Below are 23,041 nucleotides of genomic sequence, written 5' to 3'. Positions count from 1 at the left end.
GGACAACGTAGAAAGCCTCATCACACCGTTGAACCGGGAGCGAAAAATGCGGGAGTACCAAGACACACTGGTCAGTTCCATCATCTTCTCCATTCCAACTGAGAGAAGTGCTGCTAGTGCATTCCAAAGCAGCTCAGTGCGTCCAGGCAGTGGTGGAGGCTCTGCACAAAGAGGGAGCAGAAGCAGTGCCTCTGCCCAAGGCAAGACCAGTATGGCCCAACTGTGGCACAGTTTTGTGTGCCCCCCACAAAAGTCTACACCATCACAGACGGCTCCAGTCAGCAGGAGGCAACGGTTCCGTCAGATGGTGACAGACTACATGTCTTGCCCTCTTGCTGTACTCCCAGACGGCTCTTCCCCTTTCAAGTTTTGGGTCTCAAAGCTGGATACATGGCCAGAGCTAAGCCAGTATGCATTGGAGGTGCTGTCTTGCCCTGCGGCCAGTGTATTATCGGAACGTGTCTTTAGTGCTGCAGGTGGTGTACTAACTGACCGTCGCATGCGACTATCCTCCGATAACGTTGACCGGCTTACTTTCCTGAAAATGAACAAGGCCTGGATCTCGCAGGAATTTGCCACTCCTCCTCCTGATTAAATAATTAGGTCACTGTATACGTTATCCAGGTCTCCTGTTGTGTTCATCTTTCAACCACCTGAACTTACATTCCTGGGCTCCAACAACGCCAGTTGAGGCTCAGAAGTGCCATCTGCACAGTCAAAACATACGACCCAGTGTTATTGGGTTTCAGTAACGTCAGCTGATCCCCAGCTGTGTAGCCGGCAATGTGTCCTGCGACCGCCACGCTGACACAACTGAAATGTAAGGGAACCTGTCCCCCCCCCCCCCCAAGGCGTTTGTTACTGAAAGAGCCACCTTGTGCAGCAGTAATGCTGCACAAGGAAAAGGTAGCTATTTTCATTATGCTCCTTGCACACGCAGAACTTAACACTTATAAAATGTGTCCACTGATACCGTAAAACCGTCCCGGAGGTGGGACTTTCCTTCGTAATATGACGCAGCACAGCTGTCATTCCTACCCCCTCGGCGCCGTGCCCCGGCTCCTCATCGTTGTTTGATTCCGTCCCGGAGCCTGCGCTGTTATGTTATCCCTTGGCCAGGCACACTTAGCGCTGCCCATCTTCTGACATCATTTGGTGTCAGGCTGGCTGCGCCTGTGCGGCCGCGCTGTCCGAGAGCCCGCCTCGCAGTGTGGTCTAATGTAATCCCACCGCGGGCCTGGGATCAGTGGCCATGCGCAGTGCATATCCTCGCCTCTCGCTCCACTCCCTACGGCTTCTTCAGACTGTGCGGTGCCAGCTGATCCGTAATAGCATGCCACGGCCGTGGCAGCGCACAGTCTGAAAAAGCCGTAGGGAGGGGAGCGAGAGGCGAGGATATGCACTGCGCATGGCCACTGATCCCAGGCCCGCGGTGGGATTACATTAGACCACACTGCGAGGCGGGCTCTCGGACAGCGCGGCCGCACAAGCGCAGCCAGCCTGACACCAAATGATGTCAGAAGATGGGCAGCGCTAAGTGTGCCTGGCCAAGGGATAACCTAACAGCGCAGGCTCCGGGACGGAATCAAACAACGATGAGGAGCCGGGGCACGGCGCCGAGGGGGTAGGAATGACAGCTGTGCTGCGTCATATTACGAAGGAAAGTCCCACCTCCGGGACAGTTTCACGGTTTCAGGGGACACATTTTATAAGTGTTTAGTTCTGTGCTTGCAAGGAGCATAATTAAAAGAGCCACCTTTTCCTTTTGCATCTTTTGAGCTGCACAAGCTGGCTCTTTCAGCTACAAATGCCTTGGGGGGGGGGGTTAAAGGTTCCCTTTCTCCAATCAGGCTTCGGCCTACATTGTGTTCCTCTGCTTCTACTGCTGTCCCTGGGCTCCAACACCGCTAGTTGTTGCCTGGTAGTGCTGTACGCACAGTCAACAGTCGCTCCTCTGTTATTGGGGTTCAGTAACGTCAGCTGTTCCCCTGCTGTGTGTGTGGCAATCCCTCCAACCTCCTCCAACCTCATCCAAACTCCTCCTCCTCCACCTGTCCCTGGGCTCCAACACCGCTAGTTGCCGTCCAGAAGTGCTGTACGCACAGTCAACAGTCGCTCCTCTGTTATTGGGGTTCAGTAACGTCAGCTGTTCCCCTGCTGTGTGTGTGGCAATCCCTCCTACCTCCTCCAACCTCCTCCTACCTCCTCCTCCTCCACCTGTCCCTGGGCTCCAACACCGCCAGTTGCCGTCCAGAAGTGCTGTACGCACAGTCAACAGTCCCTCCTCTGTTATTGGGGTTCAGTAACGTCAGCTGTTCCCCTGCTGTGTGTGTGGCAATCCCTCCTACCTCCTCCTACCTCCTCCTACCTCCTCCTCCACCTGTCCCTGGGCTCCAACACCGCCAGTTGCCGTCCAGAAGTGCTGTACGCACAGTCAACAGTCCCTCCTCTGTTATTGGGGTTCAGTAACGTCAGCTGTTCCCCTGCTGTGTGTGTGGCAATCCCTCCTACCTCCTCCTTCCTCCTCCACCTGTCCCTGGGCTCCAACACCGCCAGTTGCCGTCCAGAAGTGCTGTACGCACAGTCAACAGTCCCTCCTCTGTTATTGGGGTTCAGTAACGTCAGCTGTTCCCCTGCTGTGTGTGTGGCAATCCCTCCTACCTCCTCCAACCTCCTCCAACCTCCTCCTCCTCCACCTGTCCCTGGGCTCCAACACCGCTAGTTGCCGTCCAGAAGTGCTGTACGCACAGTCAACAGTCGCTCCTCTGTTATTGGGGTTCAGTAACGTCAGCTGTTCCCCTGCTGTGTGTGTGGCAATCCCTCCTACCTCCTCCAACCTCCTCCTACCTCCTCCTCCTCCACCTGTCCCTGGGCTCCAACACCGCCAGTTGCCGTCCAGAAGTGCTGTACGCACAGTCAACAGTCCCTCCTCTGTTATTGGGGTTCAGTAACGTCAGCTGTTCCCCTGCTGTGTGTGTGGCAATCCCTCCTACCTCCTCCTACCTCCTCCTCCTCCACCTGTCCCTGGGCTCCAACACCGCCAGTTGCCGTCCAGAAGTGCTGTACGCACAGTCAACAGTCCCTCCTCTGTTATTGGGGTTCAGTAACGTCAGCTGTTCCCCTGCTGTGTGTGTGGCAATCCCTCCTACCTCCTCCTTCCTCCTCCACCTGTCCCTGGGCTCCAACACCGCCAGTTGCCGTCCAGAAGTGCTGTACGCACAGTCAACAGTCCCTCCTCTGTTATTGGGGTTCAGTAACGTCAGCTGTTCCCCTGCTGTGTGTGTGGCAATCCCTCCTACCTCCTCCAACCTCCTCCAACCTCCTCCTCCTCCACCTGTCCCTGGGCTCCAACACCGCTAGTTGCCGTCCAGAAGTGCTGTACGCACAGTCAACAGTCGCTCCTCTGTTATTGGGGTTCAGTAACGTCAGCTGTTCCCCTGCTGTGTGTGTGGCAATCCCTCCTACCTCCTCCAACCTCCTCCTACCTCCTCCTCCTCCACCTGTCCCTGGGCTCCAACACCGCCAGTTGCCGTCCAGAAGTGCTGTACGCACAGTCAACAGTCCCTCCTCTGTTATTGGGGTTCAGTAACGTCAGCTGTTCCCCTGCTGTGTGTGTGGCAATCCCTCCTACCTCCTCCTACCTCCTCCACCTGTCCCTGGGCTCCAACACCGCCAGTTGCCGTCCAGAAGTGCTGTACGCACAGTCAACAGTCCCTCCTCTGTTATTGGGGTTCAGTAACGTCAGCTGTTCCCCTGCTGTGTGTGTGGCAATCCCTCCAACCTCCTCCAACCTCATCCAAACTCCTCCTCCTCCACCTGTCCCTGGGCTCCAACACCGCTAGTTGCCGTCCAGAAGTGCTGTACGCACAGTCAACAGTCGCTCCTCTGTTATTGGGGTTCAGTAACGTCAGCTGTTCCCCTGCTGTGTGTGTGGCAATCCCTCCTACCTCCTCCAACCTCCTCCTACCTCCTCCTCCTCCACCTGTCCCTGGGCTCCAACACCGCCAGTTGCCGTCCAGAAGTGCTGTACGCACAGTCAACAGTCCCTCCTCTGTTATTGGGGTTCAGTAACGTCAGCTGTTCCCCTGCTGTGTGTGTGGCAATCCCTCCTACCTCCTCCTACCTCCTCCACCTGTCCCTGGGCTCCAACACCGCCAGTTGCCGTCCAGAAGTGCTGTACGCACAGTCAACAGTCCCTCCTCTGTTATTGGGGTTCAGTAACGTCAGCTGTTCCCCTGCTGTGTGTGTGGCAATCCCTCCAACCTCCTCCAACCTCATCCAAACTCCTCCTCCTCCACCTGTCCCTGGGCTCCAACACCGCTAGTTGCCGTCCAGAAGTGCTGTACGCACAGTCAACAGTCGCTCCTCTGTTATTGGGGTTCAGTAACGTCAGCTGTTCCCCTGCTGTGTGTGTGGCAATCCCTCCTACCTCCTCCAACCTCCTCCTACCTCCTCCTCCTCCACCTGTCCCTGGGCTCCAACACCGCCAGTTGCCGTCCAGAAGTGCTGTACGCACAGTCAACAGTCCCTCCTCTGTTATTGGGGTTCAGTAACGTCAGCTGTTCCCCTGCTGTGTGTGTGGCAATCCCTCCTACCTCCTCCTACCTCCTCCACCTGTCCCTGGGCTCCAACACCGCCAGTTGCCGTCCAGAAGTGCTGTACGCACAGTCAACAGTCCCTCCTCTGTTATTGGGGTTCAGTAACGTCAGCTGTTCCCCTGCTGTGTGTGTGGCAATCCCTCCAACCTCCTCCAACCTCATCCAAACTCCTCCTCCTCCACCTGTCCCTGGGCTCCAACACCGCTAGTTGCCGTCCAGAAGTGCTGTACGCACAGTCAACAGTCGCTCCTCTGTTATTGGGGTTCAGTAACGTCAGCTGTTCCCCTGCTGTGTGTGTGGCAATCCCTCCTACCTCCTCCAACCTCCTCCTACCTCCTCCTCCTCCACCTGTCCCTGGGCTCCAACACCGCCAGTTGCCGTCCAGAAGTGCTGTACGCACAGTCAACAGTCCCTCCTCTGTTATTGGGGTTCAGTAACGTCAGCTGTTCCCCTGCTGTGTGTGTGGCAATCCCTCCTACCTCCTCCTACCTCCTCCACCTGTCCCTGGGCTCCAACACCGCCAGTTGCCGTCCAGAAGTGCTGTACGCACAGTCAACAGTCCCTCCTCTGTTATTGGGGTTCAGTAACGTCAGCTGTTCCCCTGCTGTGTGTGTGGCAATCCCTCCTACCTCCTCCAACCTCCTCCAACCTCCTCCTCCTCCACCTGTCCCTGGGCTCCAACACCGCTAGTTGCCGTCCAGAAGTGCTGTACGCACAGTCAACAGTCGCTCCTCTGTTATTGGGGTTCAGTAACGTCAGCTGTTCCCCTGCTGTGTGTGTGGCAATCCCTCCTACCTCCTCCAACCTCCTCCTACCTCCTCCTCCTCCACCTGTCCCTGGGCTCCAACACCGCCAGTTGCCGTCCAGAAGTGCTGTACGCACAGTCAACAGTCCCTCCTCTGTTATTGGGGTTCAGTAACGTCAGCTGTTCCCCTGCTGTGTGTGTGGCAATCCCTCCTACCTCCTCCTACCTCCTCCTCCTCCACCTGTCCCTGGGCTCCAACACCGCCAGTTGCCGTCCAGAAGTGCTGTACGCACAGTCAACAGTCCCTCCTCTGTTATTGGGGTTCAGTAACGTCAGCTGTTCCCCTGCTGTGTGTGTGGCAATCCCTCCTACCTCCTCCAACCTCCTCCAACCTCCTCCTCCTCCACCTGTCCCTGGGCTCCAACACCGCTAGTTGCCGTCCAGAAGTGCTGTACGCACAGAGCCAAACACCTCGCCAATGTGTTAGTGGGGTTCAGCACCGCCAGCTGTTCCCCTGCTGTGTATACGGCAACGTGTACTGCGACCGCCACGCAGACACAACAAGTTAAATGTAAGGGAACCTGACCCCCCCCCCCCCCCAGGCGTTTGTTACTGAAGGAGCCACCTTGTGCAGCAGTAATAATGCAAAGGGAAAAAGTGCCTCTTTTCGTGATGCTCCTTGCACATGCTGAACCTAACACTTATGAAATGTGTCCCCACACAGCGTTAAACCGTCCGGTAGGTGGAACTTTCCTTTGTCGTGTGACGCAGCACAGCCATCATTTTTACCCCCTTGGCGCCGTGCGCCCACTCCTCAGCGTTGTTTGAATCTGTCCCGGAGCCTGCGCTGTTAGGTTAGCCCTTGGCCATGCACACATGTTGCGCTGCCCGTCTTCTGACCTCATTTGGTGTCAGGCTGGCTGCGCCTGTGCGGGTGCGCTGGTCGAGATCCCGCCTCGCAGTGTCGTCTAATGTAATCCCACCGCGGGCCTGTGATCCGTGCCCGTGCGCAGTGCATATCCTCTCCTCTCACTCCCCTCCCTACGGCTTCTTCAGACTGTGCGATGTCAGCTGGTCCCTAATAGCATGCCACGGCCGTGACAACGCACAGTCTGAAAAAGCCGTAGGGAGGGGAGTGAGAGGACAGGATATGCACTGCGCACGGGCACGGATCACAGGCCCGCGGTGGGATTACATTAGACGACACTGCGAGGCGGGATCTCGGCCAGCGCACCCGCACAGGCGCAGCCAGCCTGACACCAAATGAGGTCAGAAGACGGGCAGCGCAACATGTGTGCATGGCCAAGGGCTAACCTAACAGCGCAGGCTCCGGGACAGATTCAAACAACGCTGAGGAGTGGGCGCACGGCGCCAAGGGGGTAAAAATGATGGCTGTGCTGCGTCACACGACAAAGGAAAGTTCCACCTACCGGACGGTTTAACGCTGTGAGGAGACACATTTCATAAATGTTTGGTTCCGCATGTACAAGGACCATAATTAAAAGAGCTAAGTTTACCTTTTCCAGCATTAGTGCTGTACACAATGGCTCTTTCAGCTACAAACGCCTGGGGGGGGGGGTGTTAAAGGTTTCCTTTCAACTTGCTCGAGTGCAGGCTTCGGCCTACACTCCGCTCCCCCTGCTCCTCCTGCTGACCCTGGGCTCTAACACCGCCAGTTTTTGCCCAGATGTGCTAGCTGCACAGAGAAAAACACCAGCCAATGTGTCAGTGGGGTTCAGCACCGCCAGCTGTTCCCCTGCTGTGTAGCCGGCAACGTGTCCTGCGACCGCCACGCAGACACAAGAACTGAAATTGAAGGGAACCTGTCCCCCCTCCCCCAGGTGTTTCTATGTTTTACAGCTACCTTGAACAGCAGTAATGCTGCATGTGTTCAAGGTGGCTCAGAAACTTATTCTCCTTGCCCATGTTGAAGTGAACACGTCTAAAATGTGTCCTCTGTGACCATTAAAACGTCCCTCAGGTGTGATTTGACTTTGTATTGACACACGCAACAAGCTCCTTGGTAGCGCTGCCCGTCTTCTGGCATCATTGTTTGGCTGGCTGCGCCTCTGCGGCCGCCCTGACCCACACAACGCCCCTCGGTGTCTTATTTATTGGGACTGCGAGGGTGTGATTGATGGGCAGGATCAGTGCATCAGTTCGCCTGTCCCTCCTCTCCTTCCGCCTTCTTCGGACTGTGCGGCTTCATGGCCGTGGCATGCGATAAGGGATCAGATGACGCCGCACAGTCTGAAGCGGGTGTAAGGACCCGAGTGTGAGAGGCCAACATATGTGCTGCGCCAGGCCCTGAATCCCAGCCCCGCAGTGTTTTAACAATGTTAAGACACTGCGGGGCTGGGATTCATGGGCATCGCGAACCGCACCGGCCGACATTACATGATGCCAGAAGATGGGCAGCGCTAACGGCGCTAGGCCAGGGGATAACACGACAGCGCAGACTCCTGTACAGCAAATAACAACGCTCAGGAGGCTGCACCCAGCACCAAGGTGGGATTCTTGACATCTGTGCTGCGTCTCATTACAAAGGGAACTCTCGCCTCCATTACACAGTTTGACTGTATAAAGGGCTAAATGTTATACGTGTTCCATTCAGCGTGTGCAAGGAGAAAAATTACAAGAGCAACCTTTGACTTGCGCAGCACTACTGCTGCATAAGCTGTGGCTCTTCTACTTTGTAACCCCTGAGGGGGGGTTAAAGGTGACTTTTGAAATCGGTTCAATTAGGCTTCGGCCTACACTCTGCTCCACCTGCAGAGCCCGGGCTCCAACAACGCTAGTTGCTGTCCGGAAGTGCTGGCTGCACAGAGCCAAACACCTCGCCAATGTGTCAGTGGGGTCCAGCACCGCCAGCTGTTCCCCTGCTGTGTAGCCGGCAACGTGTCCTGCAAAAGCCACGCAGACACAACACACCCAAAGCTGCCGCCTGTGCAGGCTTCGGCCTACACTCCCCTCCCCCTGCTCCTCCTCCTCCTGCTCCTCCTCCTGCTGTCCCTGGGCTCTAACACACCGCCAGTTTTTGCCCAGATGTGCTAGCTGCACAGAGAAAAACACCAGCCAATGTGTCAGTGGGGTCCAGCACCGCCAGCTGTTCCCCTGCTGTGCAGCCGGCAACGTGTCCTGCAAAAGCCACGCAGACACAAGAACTGAAATTGAAGGGAACCTGTCCCCCCTCCCCCAGGCGTTTTTACGTTATCCAGCCACCTTGTACAGCGGTAATGCTGCATGTGTGCAAGGTGGCTCATAAACGTATTCTCCTCGCACATGTGGAACTGAAAACACGTCTGAAATGTGTCCTCTGTGTGACCATTTAACCGTCCCGGGGGTGTGACTTTCCTTTGTAATGACACGCTGCAACCCCCTTGGTAGCGCTGCCCGTCTTCTGGCATCATTGTTTGGCTGGCTGCGCCTCTGCGGCCGCCCTGACCCACACAACGCCCCTCGGTGTCTTATTTATTGGGACTGCGAGGGTGTGATTGATGGGCAGGATCAGTGCATCAGTTCGCCTGTCCCTCCTCTCCTTCCGCCTTCTTCGGACTGTGCGGCTTCATGGCCGTGGCATGCGATAAGGGATCAGATGACGCCGCACAGTCTGAAGCGGGTGTAAGGACCCGCGTGTGAGAGGCGAACATATGTGCTGCGCCAGGCCCTGAATCCCAGCCCCGCAGTGTTTTAACAATGTTAAGACACTGCGGGGCTGGGATTCATGGTCATCGCGAACCGCAACGGCCGACATTAAATGATGTCAGAAGATGGGCAGCGCTAACGGCGCTAGGCCAGGGGATAACACGACAGCGCAGACTCCTGTACAGCAAATAACAACGCTCAGGAGGCTGCACCCAGCACCAAGGTGGGATTCTTGACATCTGTGCTGCGTCTCATTACAAAGGGAACTCTCGCCTCCATTACACAGTTTGACTGTATAAAGGGCTAAATGTTATACGTGTTCCATTCAGCGTGTGCAAGGAGAAAAATTACAAGAGCAACCTTTGACTTGCGCAGCACTACTGCTGCATAAGCTGTGGCTCTTCTACTTTCTAACCCCTGAGGGGGGGTTAAAGGTGACTTTTGAAATCGGTTCAATTAGGCTTCGGCCTACACTCTGCTCCACCTGCAGAGCCCGGGCTCCAACAACGCTAGTTGCTGTCCGGAAGTGCTGGCTGCACAGAGCCAAACACCTCGCCAATGTGTCAGTGGGGTCCAGCACCGCCAGCTGTTCCCCTGCTGTGTAGCCGGCAACGTGTCCTGCAAAAGCCACGCAGACACAACACACCCAAAGCTGCCGCCTGTGCAGGCTTCGGCCTACACTCCCCTCCCCCTGCTCCTCCTCCTCCTGCTCCTCCTCCTGCTGTCCCTGGGCTCTAACACACCGCCAGTTTTTGCCCAGATGTGCTAGCTGCACAGAGAAAAACACCAGCCAATGTGTCAGTGGGGTCCAGCACCGCCAGCTGTTCCCCTGCTGTGCAGCCGGCAACGTGTCCTGCAAAAGCCACGCAGACACAAGAACTGAAATTGAAGGGAACCTGTCCCCCCTCCCCCAGGCGTTTTTACGTTATCCAGCCACCTTGTACAGCGGTAATGCTGCATGTGTGCAAGGTGGCTCATAAACGTATTCTCCTCGCACATGTGGAACTGAAAACACGTCTGAAATGTGTCCTCTGTGTGACCATTTAACCGTCCCGGGGGTGTGACTTTCCTTTGTAATGACACGCTGCAACCCCCTTGGTAGCGCTGCCCGTCTTCTGGCATCATTGTTTGGCTGGCTGCGCCTCTGCGGCCGCCCTGACCCACACAACGCCCCTCGGTGTCTTATTTATTGGGACTGCGAGGGTGTGATTGATGGGCAGGATCAGTGCATCAGTTCGCCTGTCCCTCCTCTCCTTCCGCCTTCTTCGGACTGTGCGGCTTCATGGCCGTGGCATGCGATAAGGGATCAGATGACGCCGCACAGTCTGAAGCGGGTGTAAGGACCCGCGTGTGAGAGGCGAACATATGTGCTGCGCCAGGCCCTGAATCCCAGCCCCGCAGTGTTTTAACAATGTTAAGACACTGCGGGGCTGGGATTCATGGTCATCGCGAACCGCAACGGCCGACATTAAATGATGTCAGAAGATGGGCAGCGCTAACGGCGCTAGGCCAGGGGATAACACGACAGCGCAGACTCCTGTACAGCAAATAACAACGCTCAGGAGGCTGCACCCAGCACCAAGGTGGGATTCTTGACATCTGTGCTGCGTCTCATTACAAAGGGAACTCTCGCCTCCATTACACAGTTTGACTGTATAAAGGGCTAAATGTTATACGTGTTCCATTCAGCGTGTGCAAGGAGAAAAATTACAAGAGCAACCTTTGACTTGCGCAGCACTACTGCTGCATAAGCTGTGGCTCTTCTACTTTCTAACCCCTGAGGGGGGGTTAAAGGTGACTTTTGAAATCGGTTCAATTAGGCTTCGGCCTACACTCTGCTCCACCTGCAGAGCCCGGGCTCCAACAACGCTAGTTGCTGTCCGGAAGTGCTGGCTGCACAGAGCCAAACACCTCGCCAATGTGTCAGTGGGGTCCAGCACCGCCAGCTGTTCCCCTGCTGTGTAGCCGGCAACGTGTCCTGCAAAAGCCACGCAGACACAACACACCCAAAGCTGCCGCCTGTGCAGGCTTCGGCCTACACTCCCCTCCCCCTGCTCCTCCTCCTCCTGCTCCTCCTCCTGCTGTCCCTGGGCTCTAACACACCGCCAGTTTTTGCCCAGATGTGCTAGCTGCACAGAGAAAAACACCAGCCAATGTGTCAGTGGGGTCCAGCACCGCCAGCTGTTCCCCTGCTGTGCAGCCGGCAACGTGTCCTGCAAAAGCCACGCAGACACAAGAACTGAAATTGAAGGGAACCTGTCCCCCCTCCCCCAGGCGTTTTTACGTTATCCAGCCACCTTGTACAGCGGTAATGCTGCATGTGTGCAAGGTGGCTCATAAACGTATTCTCCTCGCACATGTGGAACTGAAAACACGTCTGAAATGTGTCCTCTGTGTGACCATTTAACCGTCCCGGGGGTGTGACTTTCCTTTGTAATGACACGCTGCAACCCCCTTGGTAGCGCTGCCCGTCTTCTGGCATCATTGTTTGGCTGGCTGCGCCTCTGCGGCCGCCCTGACCCACACAACGCCCCTCGGTGTCTTATTTATTGGGACTGCGAGGGTGTGATTGATGGGCAGGATCAGTGCATCAGTTCGCCTGTCCCTCCTCTCCTTCCGCCTTCTTCGGACTGTGCGGCTTCATGGCCGTGGCATGCGATAAGGGATCAGATGACGCCGCACAGTCTGAAGCGGGTGTAAGGACCCGCGTGTGAGAGGCGAACATATGTGCTGCGCCAGGCCCTGAATCCCAGCCCCGCAGTGTTTTAACAATGTTAAGACACTGCGGGGCTGGGATTCATGGTCATCGCGAACCGCAACGGCCGACATTAAATGATGTCAGAAGATGGGCAGCGCTAACGGCGCTAGGCCAGGGGATAACACGACAGCGCAGACTCCTGTACAGCAAATAACAACGCTCAGGAGGCTGCACCCAGCACCAAGGTGGGATTCTTGACATCTGTGCTGCGTCTCATTACAAAGGGAACTCTCGCCTCCATTACACAGTTTGACTGTATAAAGGGCTAAATGTTATACGTGTTCCATTCAGCGTGTGCAAGGAGAAAAATTACAAGAGCAACCTTTGACTTGCGCAGCACTACTGCTGCATAAGCTGTGGCTCTTCTACTTTCTAACCCCTGAGGGGGGGTTAAAGGTTACCTTTGAAATTGGTTCAAGTAGGCTTCGGCCTACACTCTGCTCCCCCTGCAGAGCCCGGGCTACAACACCGCTCGTTGCTGTCCGGAAGTGCTGGCTGCACAGAGCCAAACACCTCGCCAATGTGTCAGTGGGGTCCAGCACCGCCAGCTGTTCCCCTGCTGTGTAGCCGGCAACGTGTCCTGCGACCGCCACGCAGACACAACACACCCAAAGCTGCCGCCAGTGCAGGCTTCGGCCTACACTCCCCTCCCCCTGCTCCTGCTCCTCCTCCTTCTCCTGCTGTCCCTGGGCTCTAACACACCGCCAGTTGGGGCCCAGATGTGCTAGCTGCACAGAGAAAAACACCAGCCAATGTGTCAGTGGGGTTCAGCACCGCCAGCTGTTCCCCTGCTGTGCAGCCGGCATCGTGTCCTGCAAAAGCCACGCAGACACTTGCTCTTGTACCTTCTGCTCCCCATCCTGGTTCCAGTACCGTCAGCTGGTTCCGGGCAGAGCCTTTGGCTTAGGTGCCTCCCTTTGGTATCCGAGTTCCACCAACGTCAGGTGGTCCTTGGTAGTGCTTTCAGGCACGGGTACCTCCTGCTTAGTAACCGGGTTCCAGTAACGTCAGCTGGTCCTCGGTAGTTCCATTGGCTCTTGGACCTTCGGCTACCCATCCGGGTTCCAGCACCGTCAGCTGGTTCTCGGCAGTGTCTTTTGCTCTTGTACCTTCTGCTCCCCATCCTGGTTCCAGTACCGTCAGCTGGTTCCGGGCAGAGCCTTTGGCTTAGGTGCCTCCCTCTGGGTATCTGAGTTCCACCAACGTCAGGTGGTCCTTGGTAGTGCTTTCAGCACGGGTACCTCCTGCTTAGTAACCGGGTTCCAGTAACGTCAGCTGGTCCTCGGTCGTTCCATTGGCTCTTGGACCTTCGGGTAGCCATCTGAGCTCCAGTTCCATCAGCTGGTTCTCGGCATTCTCTCAGCCTTCTTGTACCTTCTGCTGCATTTCCAAGTTCAAGAGACTAAACACGATGACCCGGAAGACCACCCCTAAGATGACGACGACACCAGAGACGACAACCACCGTGATGACGACGACCCTGGAGACGATGACCCTGAAGACCACCCCGATGACGACGACCCCGGAGACGACCCCGATGACGACGACCCCGGAGACGACGACCCTGGAGACGACGACGACCTGGAAGACCGAGAAGCAGAAGAACAAGAGGCTGCAGAACAAAGAGCAGAAGGACATTAAGCATAACACAAAATATCAGAGCAAAAAATATTATGTAAATTATAAGCAGAAGAAGACTAAGCAGTGTATGGGGGTGAGTCCGTTCCTCCTCGTGGTGCCCCTGGATAAAGCCTGATGCTGCAGGCCAAACTGAACGCGGACAAATGTAACTGTTTTGTGACAGGCAGAACGGAAGGTGTAATCTTCAAACTTTTATAGATAACAACTACGGGAATGCCTGTCACAAATAAGAATATGATGAAGAAGTAGAATATGATGAAGATAATAGTAAAATAAAAAGAATATGAACAATGTAACCCAAAAAATAATAGGTAGAAGATGAAGAAGAAGATGAAGAAGGTGAAGAAGTTGATGTCAAAGAAGCTGATGATGAGGATAATGAAGAAGAAAGCGTGGGAGAAGTAAAAAAGAAGGTGAAGGGCGTGGAAGTAGTGAAACATCAATATCTGACATAAAAAAAAAAAATAACATAGTCAAATTCTTTCTAACGCCGAACGTCATAAAAAAAAAAAAAAAATCCTGCTATTCTATTAGATTGGGCTAAACCTCTGTGCCTTTAATGTCTCCGCCACGTCCCCCAATACATCCTACATTATTCTTAGTTGTTTTCCTTCATGTAGAATGAACCTACAAGTGTATAAAGGGTTTATTTTAATTCCGATATTTTCGTCCCATTGACTTGCATTGGGATCGGGTATCGGTATCGGATTGGATTCCGATACTGTGACGGTATCGGCCGATACTTTCCGATTCCGATACTTTCCGATATCGGAAAGTATCGCTCAACACTACTAGTCACTATTCTACATCAGTATTTGTAAGCCAAAACCAGGAGTGGGTGATAAATGCAGAAGTGGTGCATATGTTTCTATTATACTTTTCCTCACATTGTTCCACTCCTGGTTTTGGCTTACCAATAGTGATGTAAAATACTGAGCCTACAAAACAGATCTATACTCATCAACTCGGGTGTCAGAAATATTGAATTCATGATGCACAAATAAATGCCTCATGGATTCATTATTTCTGACACATGTCCTGGTGAGTATAGATATGCCTTGTATGACCTCAAACGTCCCTTCATATTTTACATCAGTATTTGAAATCCAAAACCAGGAGTGGGTGATAAATGCAGAAGTGGTGCATCTGTTTCGATGATACTTTTCCTCGGACTGTTGTGCTCCTGGTTTTGGCTTCCAAAGTCTGATGTAAAACTCTGACCAAATACTGCTAGTGTGACCTCAGCCTTAATCTGTATGTTTATATTCCACAGGAGTTGGCGTTTTGTAAATGTTTGGTATTATTTTTTTTTCTTATTTTTTCACAGCACATGGAGCAGCACTGTTGGCCCAGGTTCTGGAGCGGTCCTTCATCAGACAGCCACGGACCCGTCCCACCTCCTAGCTCCAGTAGTTAGTTAGTTCAACACTGGAGCTTTGTGTTTGTTTGGAATAGAGATATGAGGTGGCCCAAAATAATAATACTTGTATTTTCTCCATAATCTCTTCTTTCTGTTTACTCTGTGACTTTGTGTCGCAGACTGAAGAGAAAATGGTGGTAATACACAGCAGAACTATACTCAACAGGTCATGTGTTCAAAAAATCATTAGTTATTACACCTGACCTGGTGAGTAGAGAAATGCCTTGTATTACCTCCATTTTATCTTCTGTGTACATAAAATCTATTTCACACAAAGTGAAGGGACGTTGGAGGTTATACAAGGCATATCTATACTCCCCACGACATGTGTCAGAAATAGTGAATTCATGAGGCATTTATTTGTGCATCATGAATTTATTATTTCTGACACCTGACTTGATGAGTATAGATCTGTTTTGTAGGCTGTCGTCACACTGTCAGTATTTGCTCAGTATTTTACATCACTATTGGTAAGCCAAAACCAGGAGTGGAACAATGCGAGGAAAAGTATAATAGAAACATATGCACCACTTCTGCATTTATCACCCACTCCTGGTTTTGGCTTACAAATACTGATGTAAAGTACTGAACAAATACTGCTAATGTGACGGCACCAAACAGCCATCGTCTCTTCAGGCTGCGTCAAATAGATACTGGTGAACCGAGTCAGGACGCAATGACGTCAACAACCTAAGCCCAAAAAACCAAAGTGGTTTGTATAGGAAATACATAGGAGACATGGTCAAGATAATAAAACACGTATTTTATTAACAACAAACATTAGTAACATTTAAAACATAACTGGTACAGATCCAAAGCCAACAGGACATTTTACACAATTGTCCTGCCAGGCCACACGTCCAATTTCAGAATCAAAAAAGGCAGCAAATTGGTTTCGCATGTGGCCAACTTCAACAGTTGACCGCAGCGGGTGATGCTGGTAATCAGGCAAAGGGTTTACAACTTGTTCATCAAGTTCAATGGTGGGTCGCTCCTTAGCCAGAATGTAATTGTGGAGAACCACACCGGCTTTGACCACCTCATCCACTGTCTCCATTTTTAGATTTATGGCTGTTGCAAGAATGCGCCATTTTGAGACCATAATCCCAAAGACACACTCTACTGTTCTGCGGGCCCTGGTTAGTCTGTAGTTATAGATCCGTTTTGTGCGGTTCAAGTCTCGACTTGAATATGGCTTCAGTAGATTTTCACTCAAATGAAAGGCCTCATCCCCAACCATAACAAATGGCATCAGTGGACCTTGAGTGTTGGAGAGAGGTCGTGGCTGTGGAAAATTAAAATTTTTGCCATAAACACATTGGCCCATATCCGAGTTTTTGAAAGTCTGGGAATCGCCACGGCCAAAAGCACCAATGTCCATGGCGATGAAGGGACAGTCCGCATCAGCTATTGCCATGAGAACTACTGAAAAATATTTTTTATAGTTGAAGAACTCTGATCCCGTTCTGGCTGGTTTGATAATCCGGATGTGCTTTCCATCCACCGCACCCAAACAGTTGGGGAAATCACTCGCAGTCCAGAATTTATCAGCAATTCCCATCCACATGTACTCGGTGGGTATGGGTATAAATTCTTCACGGAGAACGTTCCACAAAGCCCGGCAGGTGTCCAGAACTATTCCGGACAGGGTGGAAATTCCAAGCCGGTAGTGGAAGTGGAGCGATGACAAGCTCTCTCCGGTTGCCAGAAATCTGTAATAAAATAAAGAAAAAATAAATTACAATCAATTCTATTTATGGTGTTATTCTGCTAAAGACATAAAGGAAAATACAAAGAATACATGTCAGACCAACAATAATTATGACTGGCATTTGTTTAGAATTATTATGTACCTTAAGGTAACCAGGAGATGTTCCTCTGCTGGAATCGCTCTACGGAGCTGGGTGTCCTGTCTCCAGATGACTCCTTGAACACGAGCAAGCAACTCCAAAAAAGAGTCTTGCGACATCCTGGTATATTCCGGGAATTTGTCTTGGTTGAATGCTCTCCCGGAGTTCTATAATGGGGTGTTGCCAAAAACACCTACGCTGTGTCCTTCTCTGTCTTTCACGGTTTCGGTGTTGCTCCCAAGCAAATGCACACGCAAGAAAAAGCTTGATGCTTAGATCCAGGTTAAAGTAAAAGTTATCCATGCAAAGATCCTTCATGACACAGGATACAGTAGCACACTGGTAAGATTTCAGCAGTCCTAGGTTCTATATAGATAACCCACAATACACACCCTCTGTAGTCCCATTGGCGGTGTCTGGTTATCAAGATTTTTCTCCTGTAAAATTTTCCACCATGTGCACAAAAAACGCAAAACACATGAAAAAAACGCATGAAAAGCATGGAAACGCATGCGTTCCCGCATGCGCCTAAAAACCCCTCAGTTTGTACGCGCTTCTATGCGTTTTTTCCGGTACTTGCGTTTACGGATTAAACGCTGCGGATTCTAACGCAAATGTGAAACTAGCCTTAGTGAATAATTACGTATTTAATTTAACTTGTCATGTTGTGGACAGTTTACGTACAAATGTTAAAATATGTAAAATTCAAGGATTTTTTTATGAAAACTAATTGGTTTTATTTTTAACAGATGACTGCACCAGGCGATCAGGGGGGCAGCTGACATCTTCAGTTTTTAAATCCGATAATCTTGAGATCCCACAGGATACAATTGAAGTGAATGTCATTACTCCAGATATACCATCATCCCTTCACAGCAAAGATCTATCGTCTGATCTTTTGAAACGGGTCCTGTCTTCTGATTCATTACCGACTACTAAGGAAAATCAAAGTCACAAAATAAGCATTAAAAAACAAATTGGTCCTGAAGTAAAGAAGCCATTTTCACTTTTAGAATATGGAAATAATTTTCCCCTCACAGAATCTTTTCTTAAGCATGAAAAAATTCACACAACAGAGAATAGATTTTCTTGTTCCAAGTGTGGGATGTGTTTTAACCAGAAGTGGAATCTTGTTATACACCAAAGAACTCACACAGGTGAGCAGTCTTTTTCATGTTCAGAATGTGGGAAATATTTTAATCGGAAAGCGCATCTTGATAGCCACCACAGATTGCACACAGGAGAGAAGCCTTTTTCCTGTTCAGAATGTGGGAAATGTTTTAACAACAAATCAGGTTTGGTTAAGCACCAGAGAACTCACACAGGTGAGAAGCCTTTTTCATGTTCAGAATGTGGGAAATGTTTTAATCAGAAAGAGAATCTTAAAAGCCACCAGAGAATCCACACAGGGGAGAAGCCTTTTTCTTGCTCAGAATGTGGGGAATGTTTTAAACTGAAAGCGCATCTTGATAACCACCAGAGCATTCACACAGGGGAGAAGCCTTTTTCCTGTTCAGAATGTGGGAAATATTTTAACCGCAAATCAAATTTGGTTAAGCACCAGAGAATCCACACAGTGGAGAAGCCTTTTTCCTGTTCAGAATGTGGGAAATGTTTTAACTGGAAAGCGCATCTTGATAGCCACCAGAGAATCCACACAGGGGAGAAGCCTTTTTCATGTTCAGAATGTGGGAAATGTTTTAACCAGAAATCAGATTTGGTTAAGCACCAGAGAACTCACACAGGTGAGAAGCCTTTTTCATGTTCAGAATGTGGGAAATGTTTTAATCAGAAAGCGAATCTTGATAGCCACCAGAGAATCCACACAGGGGAGAAGCCTTTTTCCTGCTCAGAATGTGGGAAATGTTTTAACCTGAAAGCGCATCTTGATAGCCACCAGAGAATTCACACAGGGGAGAAGCCTTTTTCCTGTCCAGAATGTGGTAAATGTTTTCACTGGAAAGCGCATCTTGATAGCCACCAGAGAATCCACACAGGTGAGAAGTCTTTTTCATGTTCAGAATGTGGGAAATATTGTAATCGGAAATCAGAACTTGTTAGACACCAAAGAATTCACACAGCGGAGAAGCCTTTTCCTGTTCCTAATGTGTGAAATGTTTTACATGTTTATTAAAGAGTTGAATTCCATCAGAGAAGTTGCACAGGGGAGAAGCCTTTTTCATGTTCAGAATGTTGGAAATATTTAACCAAAAATTGTAACTTCTTAAAACAGTTGTCTTACTACTAGGACAACACCTTGTCATTCCTTATTTTATGTTATGGAAAAAGGCTACCCTAGGCATGTTTTGGAAACGGCTTATCAGGGTGCAACTAATAAAAGTAGACAACTGCTACTACACAAGCATGACATCTCACGGGAAAGAACAAAGGATATGATCAGGATCATAGGGACCTATGATCATCAACATCATAAAGTGAGGGAAATTATAAATAGACACTGGGACATCCTTAAAATGGATCCGGACCTCAGGGATCTGTTAGGTCCTCACCCAGATATCACCTATAGAAGAGGAAAGTCACTAAAAGATGTATTGGTTCATAGCCACTACAGTAGACCAAGAGGTGGGGGCACGTGGCTTGATAAAAATCCCTGTGGCTTCTTTCGTTGTGGAGACTGTCAGATGTGTAAATGGATGAAACCCAATAAAGCCTTTGTGAGCTCCTCCACAGGAAAGGTCTTCTATCAAAGGGATTTTTCTAACTGCAGGTCCTCAGGGGTGGTATACATGGCCACCTGTCCCTGTCCAAAGGACTATATTGGCAAAACTAAGAGGGAGCTTCGTAGGAGGGTAGGTGAACATATGGGGGACATCAGAAATAACAGGGACACCACTCTAGCGAGACACATGAGACTTCAACATCTGGGTGATATGATGAATGTCAGATTTATGGCCATTGAGGTTGTAAAATATGGGGGGGTAATATGGATAAAAAGAATCTTACAGAGAGAATGTGAATGGACCTTTAGAATGGACGCAATGACCTCTAAGGGTCTGAATGAACAATTGTCCTTTGCTTGTTTCCTGTACCGTGGAGGCTTTATGTAAAGTGATTGCTTTTTCTGGTCATTAGAGTGTTCCCCATTTCTTGTTAGTTGGGAGGGACTTGATGTATATCTCCATGAAGAAATTCTGGCTATGCTTTTACTCTAAAATTCATCCTTTGTTAGGGTGATTCATAGATTAGTATGATAAATATAACATACAATAGAAATCCTCTGACTTATGGGTCTTCTATGTTAAAGAAAAGGGCTAATCTTATATATGTTGTACTCCTACCGTTAGATCATGGGTAAGAGATAGGGCCACGTATAAGTATGATCTTTTTGACATTAAGTGGTATTCAAAATGGTACATTTCAAAAGAATAAGATATGCATATCTATATCATAAGCAGCGACAATTTACATTCACCGTTATGCTGCCGGCAGGCACTGGATGGCTAACATTTGTGATGCACAACCAGGAGTCTGCGCAGAAGCATCTAGTTGGTGTTTATCGGGTGGAACGCAATCGATGCGTCCAATCTAGACGCAAGCGCAATAGGCACACCAGCATCGAAAGGGTAGGTGTGTTTTGGAAGGAGCATGCGCAATACACGGTTGGGTAACGCGAGATCATGAGTGCGTCCCATGGTGATTCTTCGCGGTATGCTGTATCTACGCAAGGTCGCAGAGGCGGACCTCTGGCTGAACCGGAAATGAGACGGACATAGAGCCCGGGTGGCCTTTTTAAATCAGAGATAGTGTATCAAATTTCATAGCTATCTGACACCATCAGAACACATGTTCTTAAATCGGGCATCCTGATGAGCTGGAGAGGCGAAACGCGTTGAGGCGGTACTTTGGAAAGGCGGACGGCATGCTTTGGCTGGATGAGTACTTTATTAATTTGTATCCGGATGTATACTCACCAGTATACTTACCTATATTTATGACAGCATATGTGCAGCACATCATATAGGGGCATTAACCACACAATTGAGTACATATTGAGGTCTCAAATCTGAAGGGCATAAAGCCCCATTAGAATGTGGAATGAGAGCCAGCATGCTGCATTGATCGAATTACCGTCCAAAACCTTTCTACATGTTCTCCATTGTTTTTATGGCACGGTGTGGGGATTAGGATTCCTTAGACATAGGATTGTTCTGTGTATAGTGGTCAGGGGTACTCTCAGTTATATAATTGGGTAGAGGGACCCCAGGCATCCAATAGGGTTCATCAAGGACCCTAGGGCCAGCTGTCGTGGAGTGGGGGCACCACAACATTCCCCCTAGGGCGCCAACCCCCGCAGACAGGCAGGTACCAGTTTAGGTATTAGTGTAGGAACACCTATCCCTATACCAGTTTGTTCACGGTGTGTTTTGTTTACATGGTATTACCACAGGGTTGGTGATATTTTAATAATTTATAAATAAAAGTGGTTTTATGTGGTATTATATGATTTAGTACATTAATGGTTACCCTGGTTTAACATTAACTATTCAACAAGATATTTGTCATTCCTTAAGTTTGGCCTCATTAAAACAAAAATACTCATACACAGCTCCCTTGCCAGCGCCAATTCAGCGGTGTCAGGATTCATGTGAGGTTGTTACAGTACACAAGCCCTGTGCCCAATCGGTGCCGGCTTCACTGTCCCTGCCTTCAGAAGTATTGAACATAAACAGGAAACCAGAGCTGCGACTGTTCTCTACTTCCTCCTATTGTTTGATTTGAAGTTGGGGACAGTGACAAAAGCGCTGATTGGCCACAGGGCTCACATGACGTGACAAACTCACATGAGTTTCATGAACGCAAGTGCTGACACTGCTGGAACTGCATCGGCATGGAAGGTTTGAATAATTATTTTTATTTTAACAGGATCAAACATAAGGCTTGAGAAGGGATTGTCCCAGTAGAGAACAACCCTTTTAAACATAAAAAAATTAAAAAAATCCCACACAGCGAGAAGTCATTATCATACCTAGAGTGTAAAGAATGAATTACTTGAAAATTGTATTTTGTTGACTGTCAAAACTAGCTCTGACCTGGAGAAAATATATACAATGGGGAAAATAACTATTGGATACTATACCAATTTTTGCAAGTTTTTCCAGCTACAAAGAATGAAGTCTGTAATTTTTATTTTTTTTTGTATGTACACTTCAACTGTAAGAGACAGAATCTAAAATAAAAGCCAGGAAATAACATTGTATGATTTTGGCATAATGAAATTGCATTTTATTGCATTTTATTGAATGAAATAAAGTATTTTTCGTACTATAAAACGCACCGGACCATAAGACTCACCTAGGTTTTAAAGGAGAAAATTAGGGAAATAAAAGCTGAAGCAAAAAATGTGGTAAATTTTGTACTTAATATTTCCTATCCTGGTATATGGTCCTCTCATCCACATCCTGATATAGATTGTCACGATAATGTGAATATGCCATGTTTGAGTCTGTCCAGCTTTATAAGACACAGGCTGCGGGCTATTCCGACCCCCCCCTTCTTTTCTCTGCTGGTTGCTTGTGTGTGAAGAAGAATTTTTATAGCCCCCGGCAAATAGCAGTTTCTGCGAAGGCTGCTCACTCCTCCCATCTAGTACTAGTTGGAACTGGTGTAAGACATAAGTTTCTTTGTGCTATTAAAGTTAAATATCACGGCACCGATTTGGGCTGGAACACTACGAATAACATGTCTTCCAATGGACGACCGGAATATATAGGCCACAAGAAAGAACGAGCAACTAGACGCAACGAGTGCAAATTCTGGATTTCTCCTTAAGCAGTTCATGTAATGGCTCCGTTTTTACACTTAACAGAATGCCCCTGATGTGGGGAACATCATGAGCATCGTGTCGTACTTATGTGAGGTTCACACAGCAAATTATGCTTAAAAAATAGCACACAGCAAATTATGCTTAAAAAATAGTTTTCATATTGTAAGAAAAGGGGAGGTTTCAGCCCCTAAGTGATGTCACCACAGGGGTAGTGCCTGGGCTTTAGACAGGGGAATATCTGTATAAAGCAGGATTCTTGCAGTGTCTTTTGCTGGGGATTCAGCTACGACAGGCTGTGCAATCTAATGTGAGAATAAGTGGGGAATGTCCCCTCCCCCAGCTAGCATATAGCATACCATTGAATGATATAAAAGAATTGTAAGTCCATTTTCAACGTTAATCCCTTTTTATTTGTAATTGCGATATACACATGATTCATCTTCTTTATAATATCTTTTTAATATTTTTGTAAATACTGCCTATCTTTTATGGAGTAAAATTTATAATTTTACTAGCTTGACTCTTCATTCTCTATACAACTGTGCGTCCTCTTAGCTGAATAACGCTACTGATTTGGGTTGGCTCTGGACCCGTTAACC

The 23,041-nt window shown here is 49.6% G+C and overlaps 2 protein-coding genes across 2 annotated transcripts in view; both read left to right on the top strand.

The window, feature by feature from the left end:
• Nucleotides 1–21,942, top strand: part of LOC143766518 (uncharacterized) — an 87,573-nt gene extending 65,631 nt beyond the window's left edge. For both annotated transcript variants that reach the window (XM_077254269.1, XM_077254268.1), the window contains one exon: nt 17,407–21,942. In XM_077254269.1, coding sequence (XP_077110384.1) covers nt 17,407–18,770 — 1,364 coding nt within the window. In that variant the 3' untranslated portion in view covers nt 18,771–21,942. The remainder of the gene's footprint in view (nt 1–17,406) is intronic.
• LOC143766490 (uncharacterized) overlaps nt 1–23,041 on the top strand; it is a 491,244-nt gene that overhangs the window by 202,287 nt on the left and 265,916 nt on the right.

The sequence above is a fragment of the Ranitomeya variabilis genome, chromosome 4 (genome assembly GCF_051348905.1).
Source record: "Ranitomeya variabilis isolate aRanVar5 chromosome 4, aRanVar5.hap1, whole genome shotgun sequence".
NCBI classification, from domain to species: Eukaryota; Metazoa; Chordata; class Amphibia; order Anura; family Dendrobatidae; genus Ranitomeya; species Ranitomeya variabilis.
This window is presented reverse-complemented; position numbering and strand designations above follow the sequence as displayed.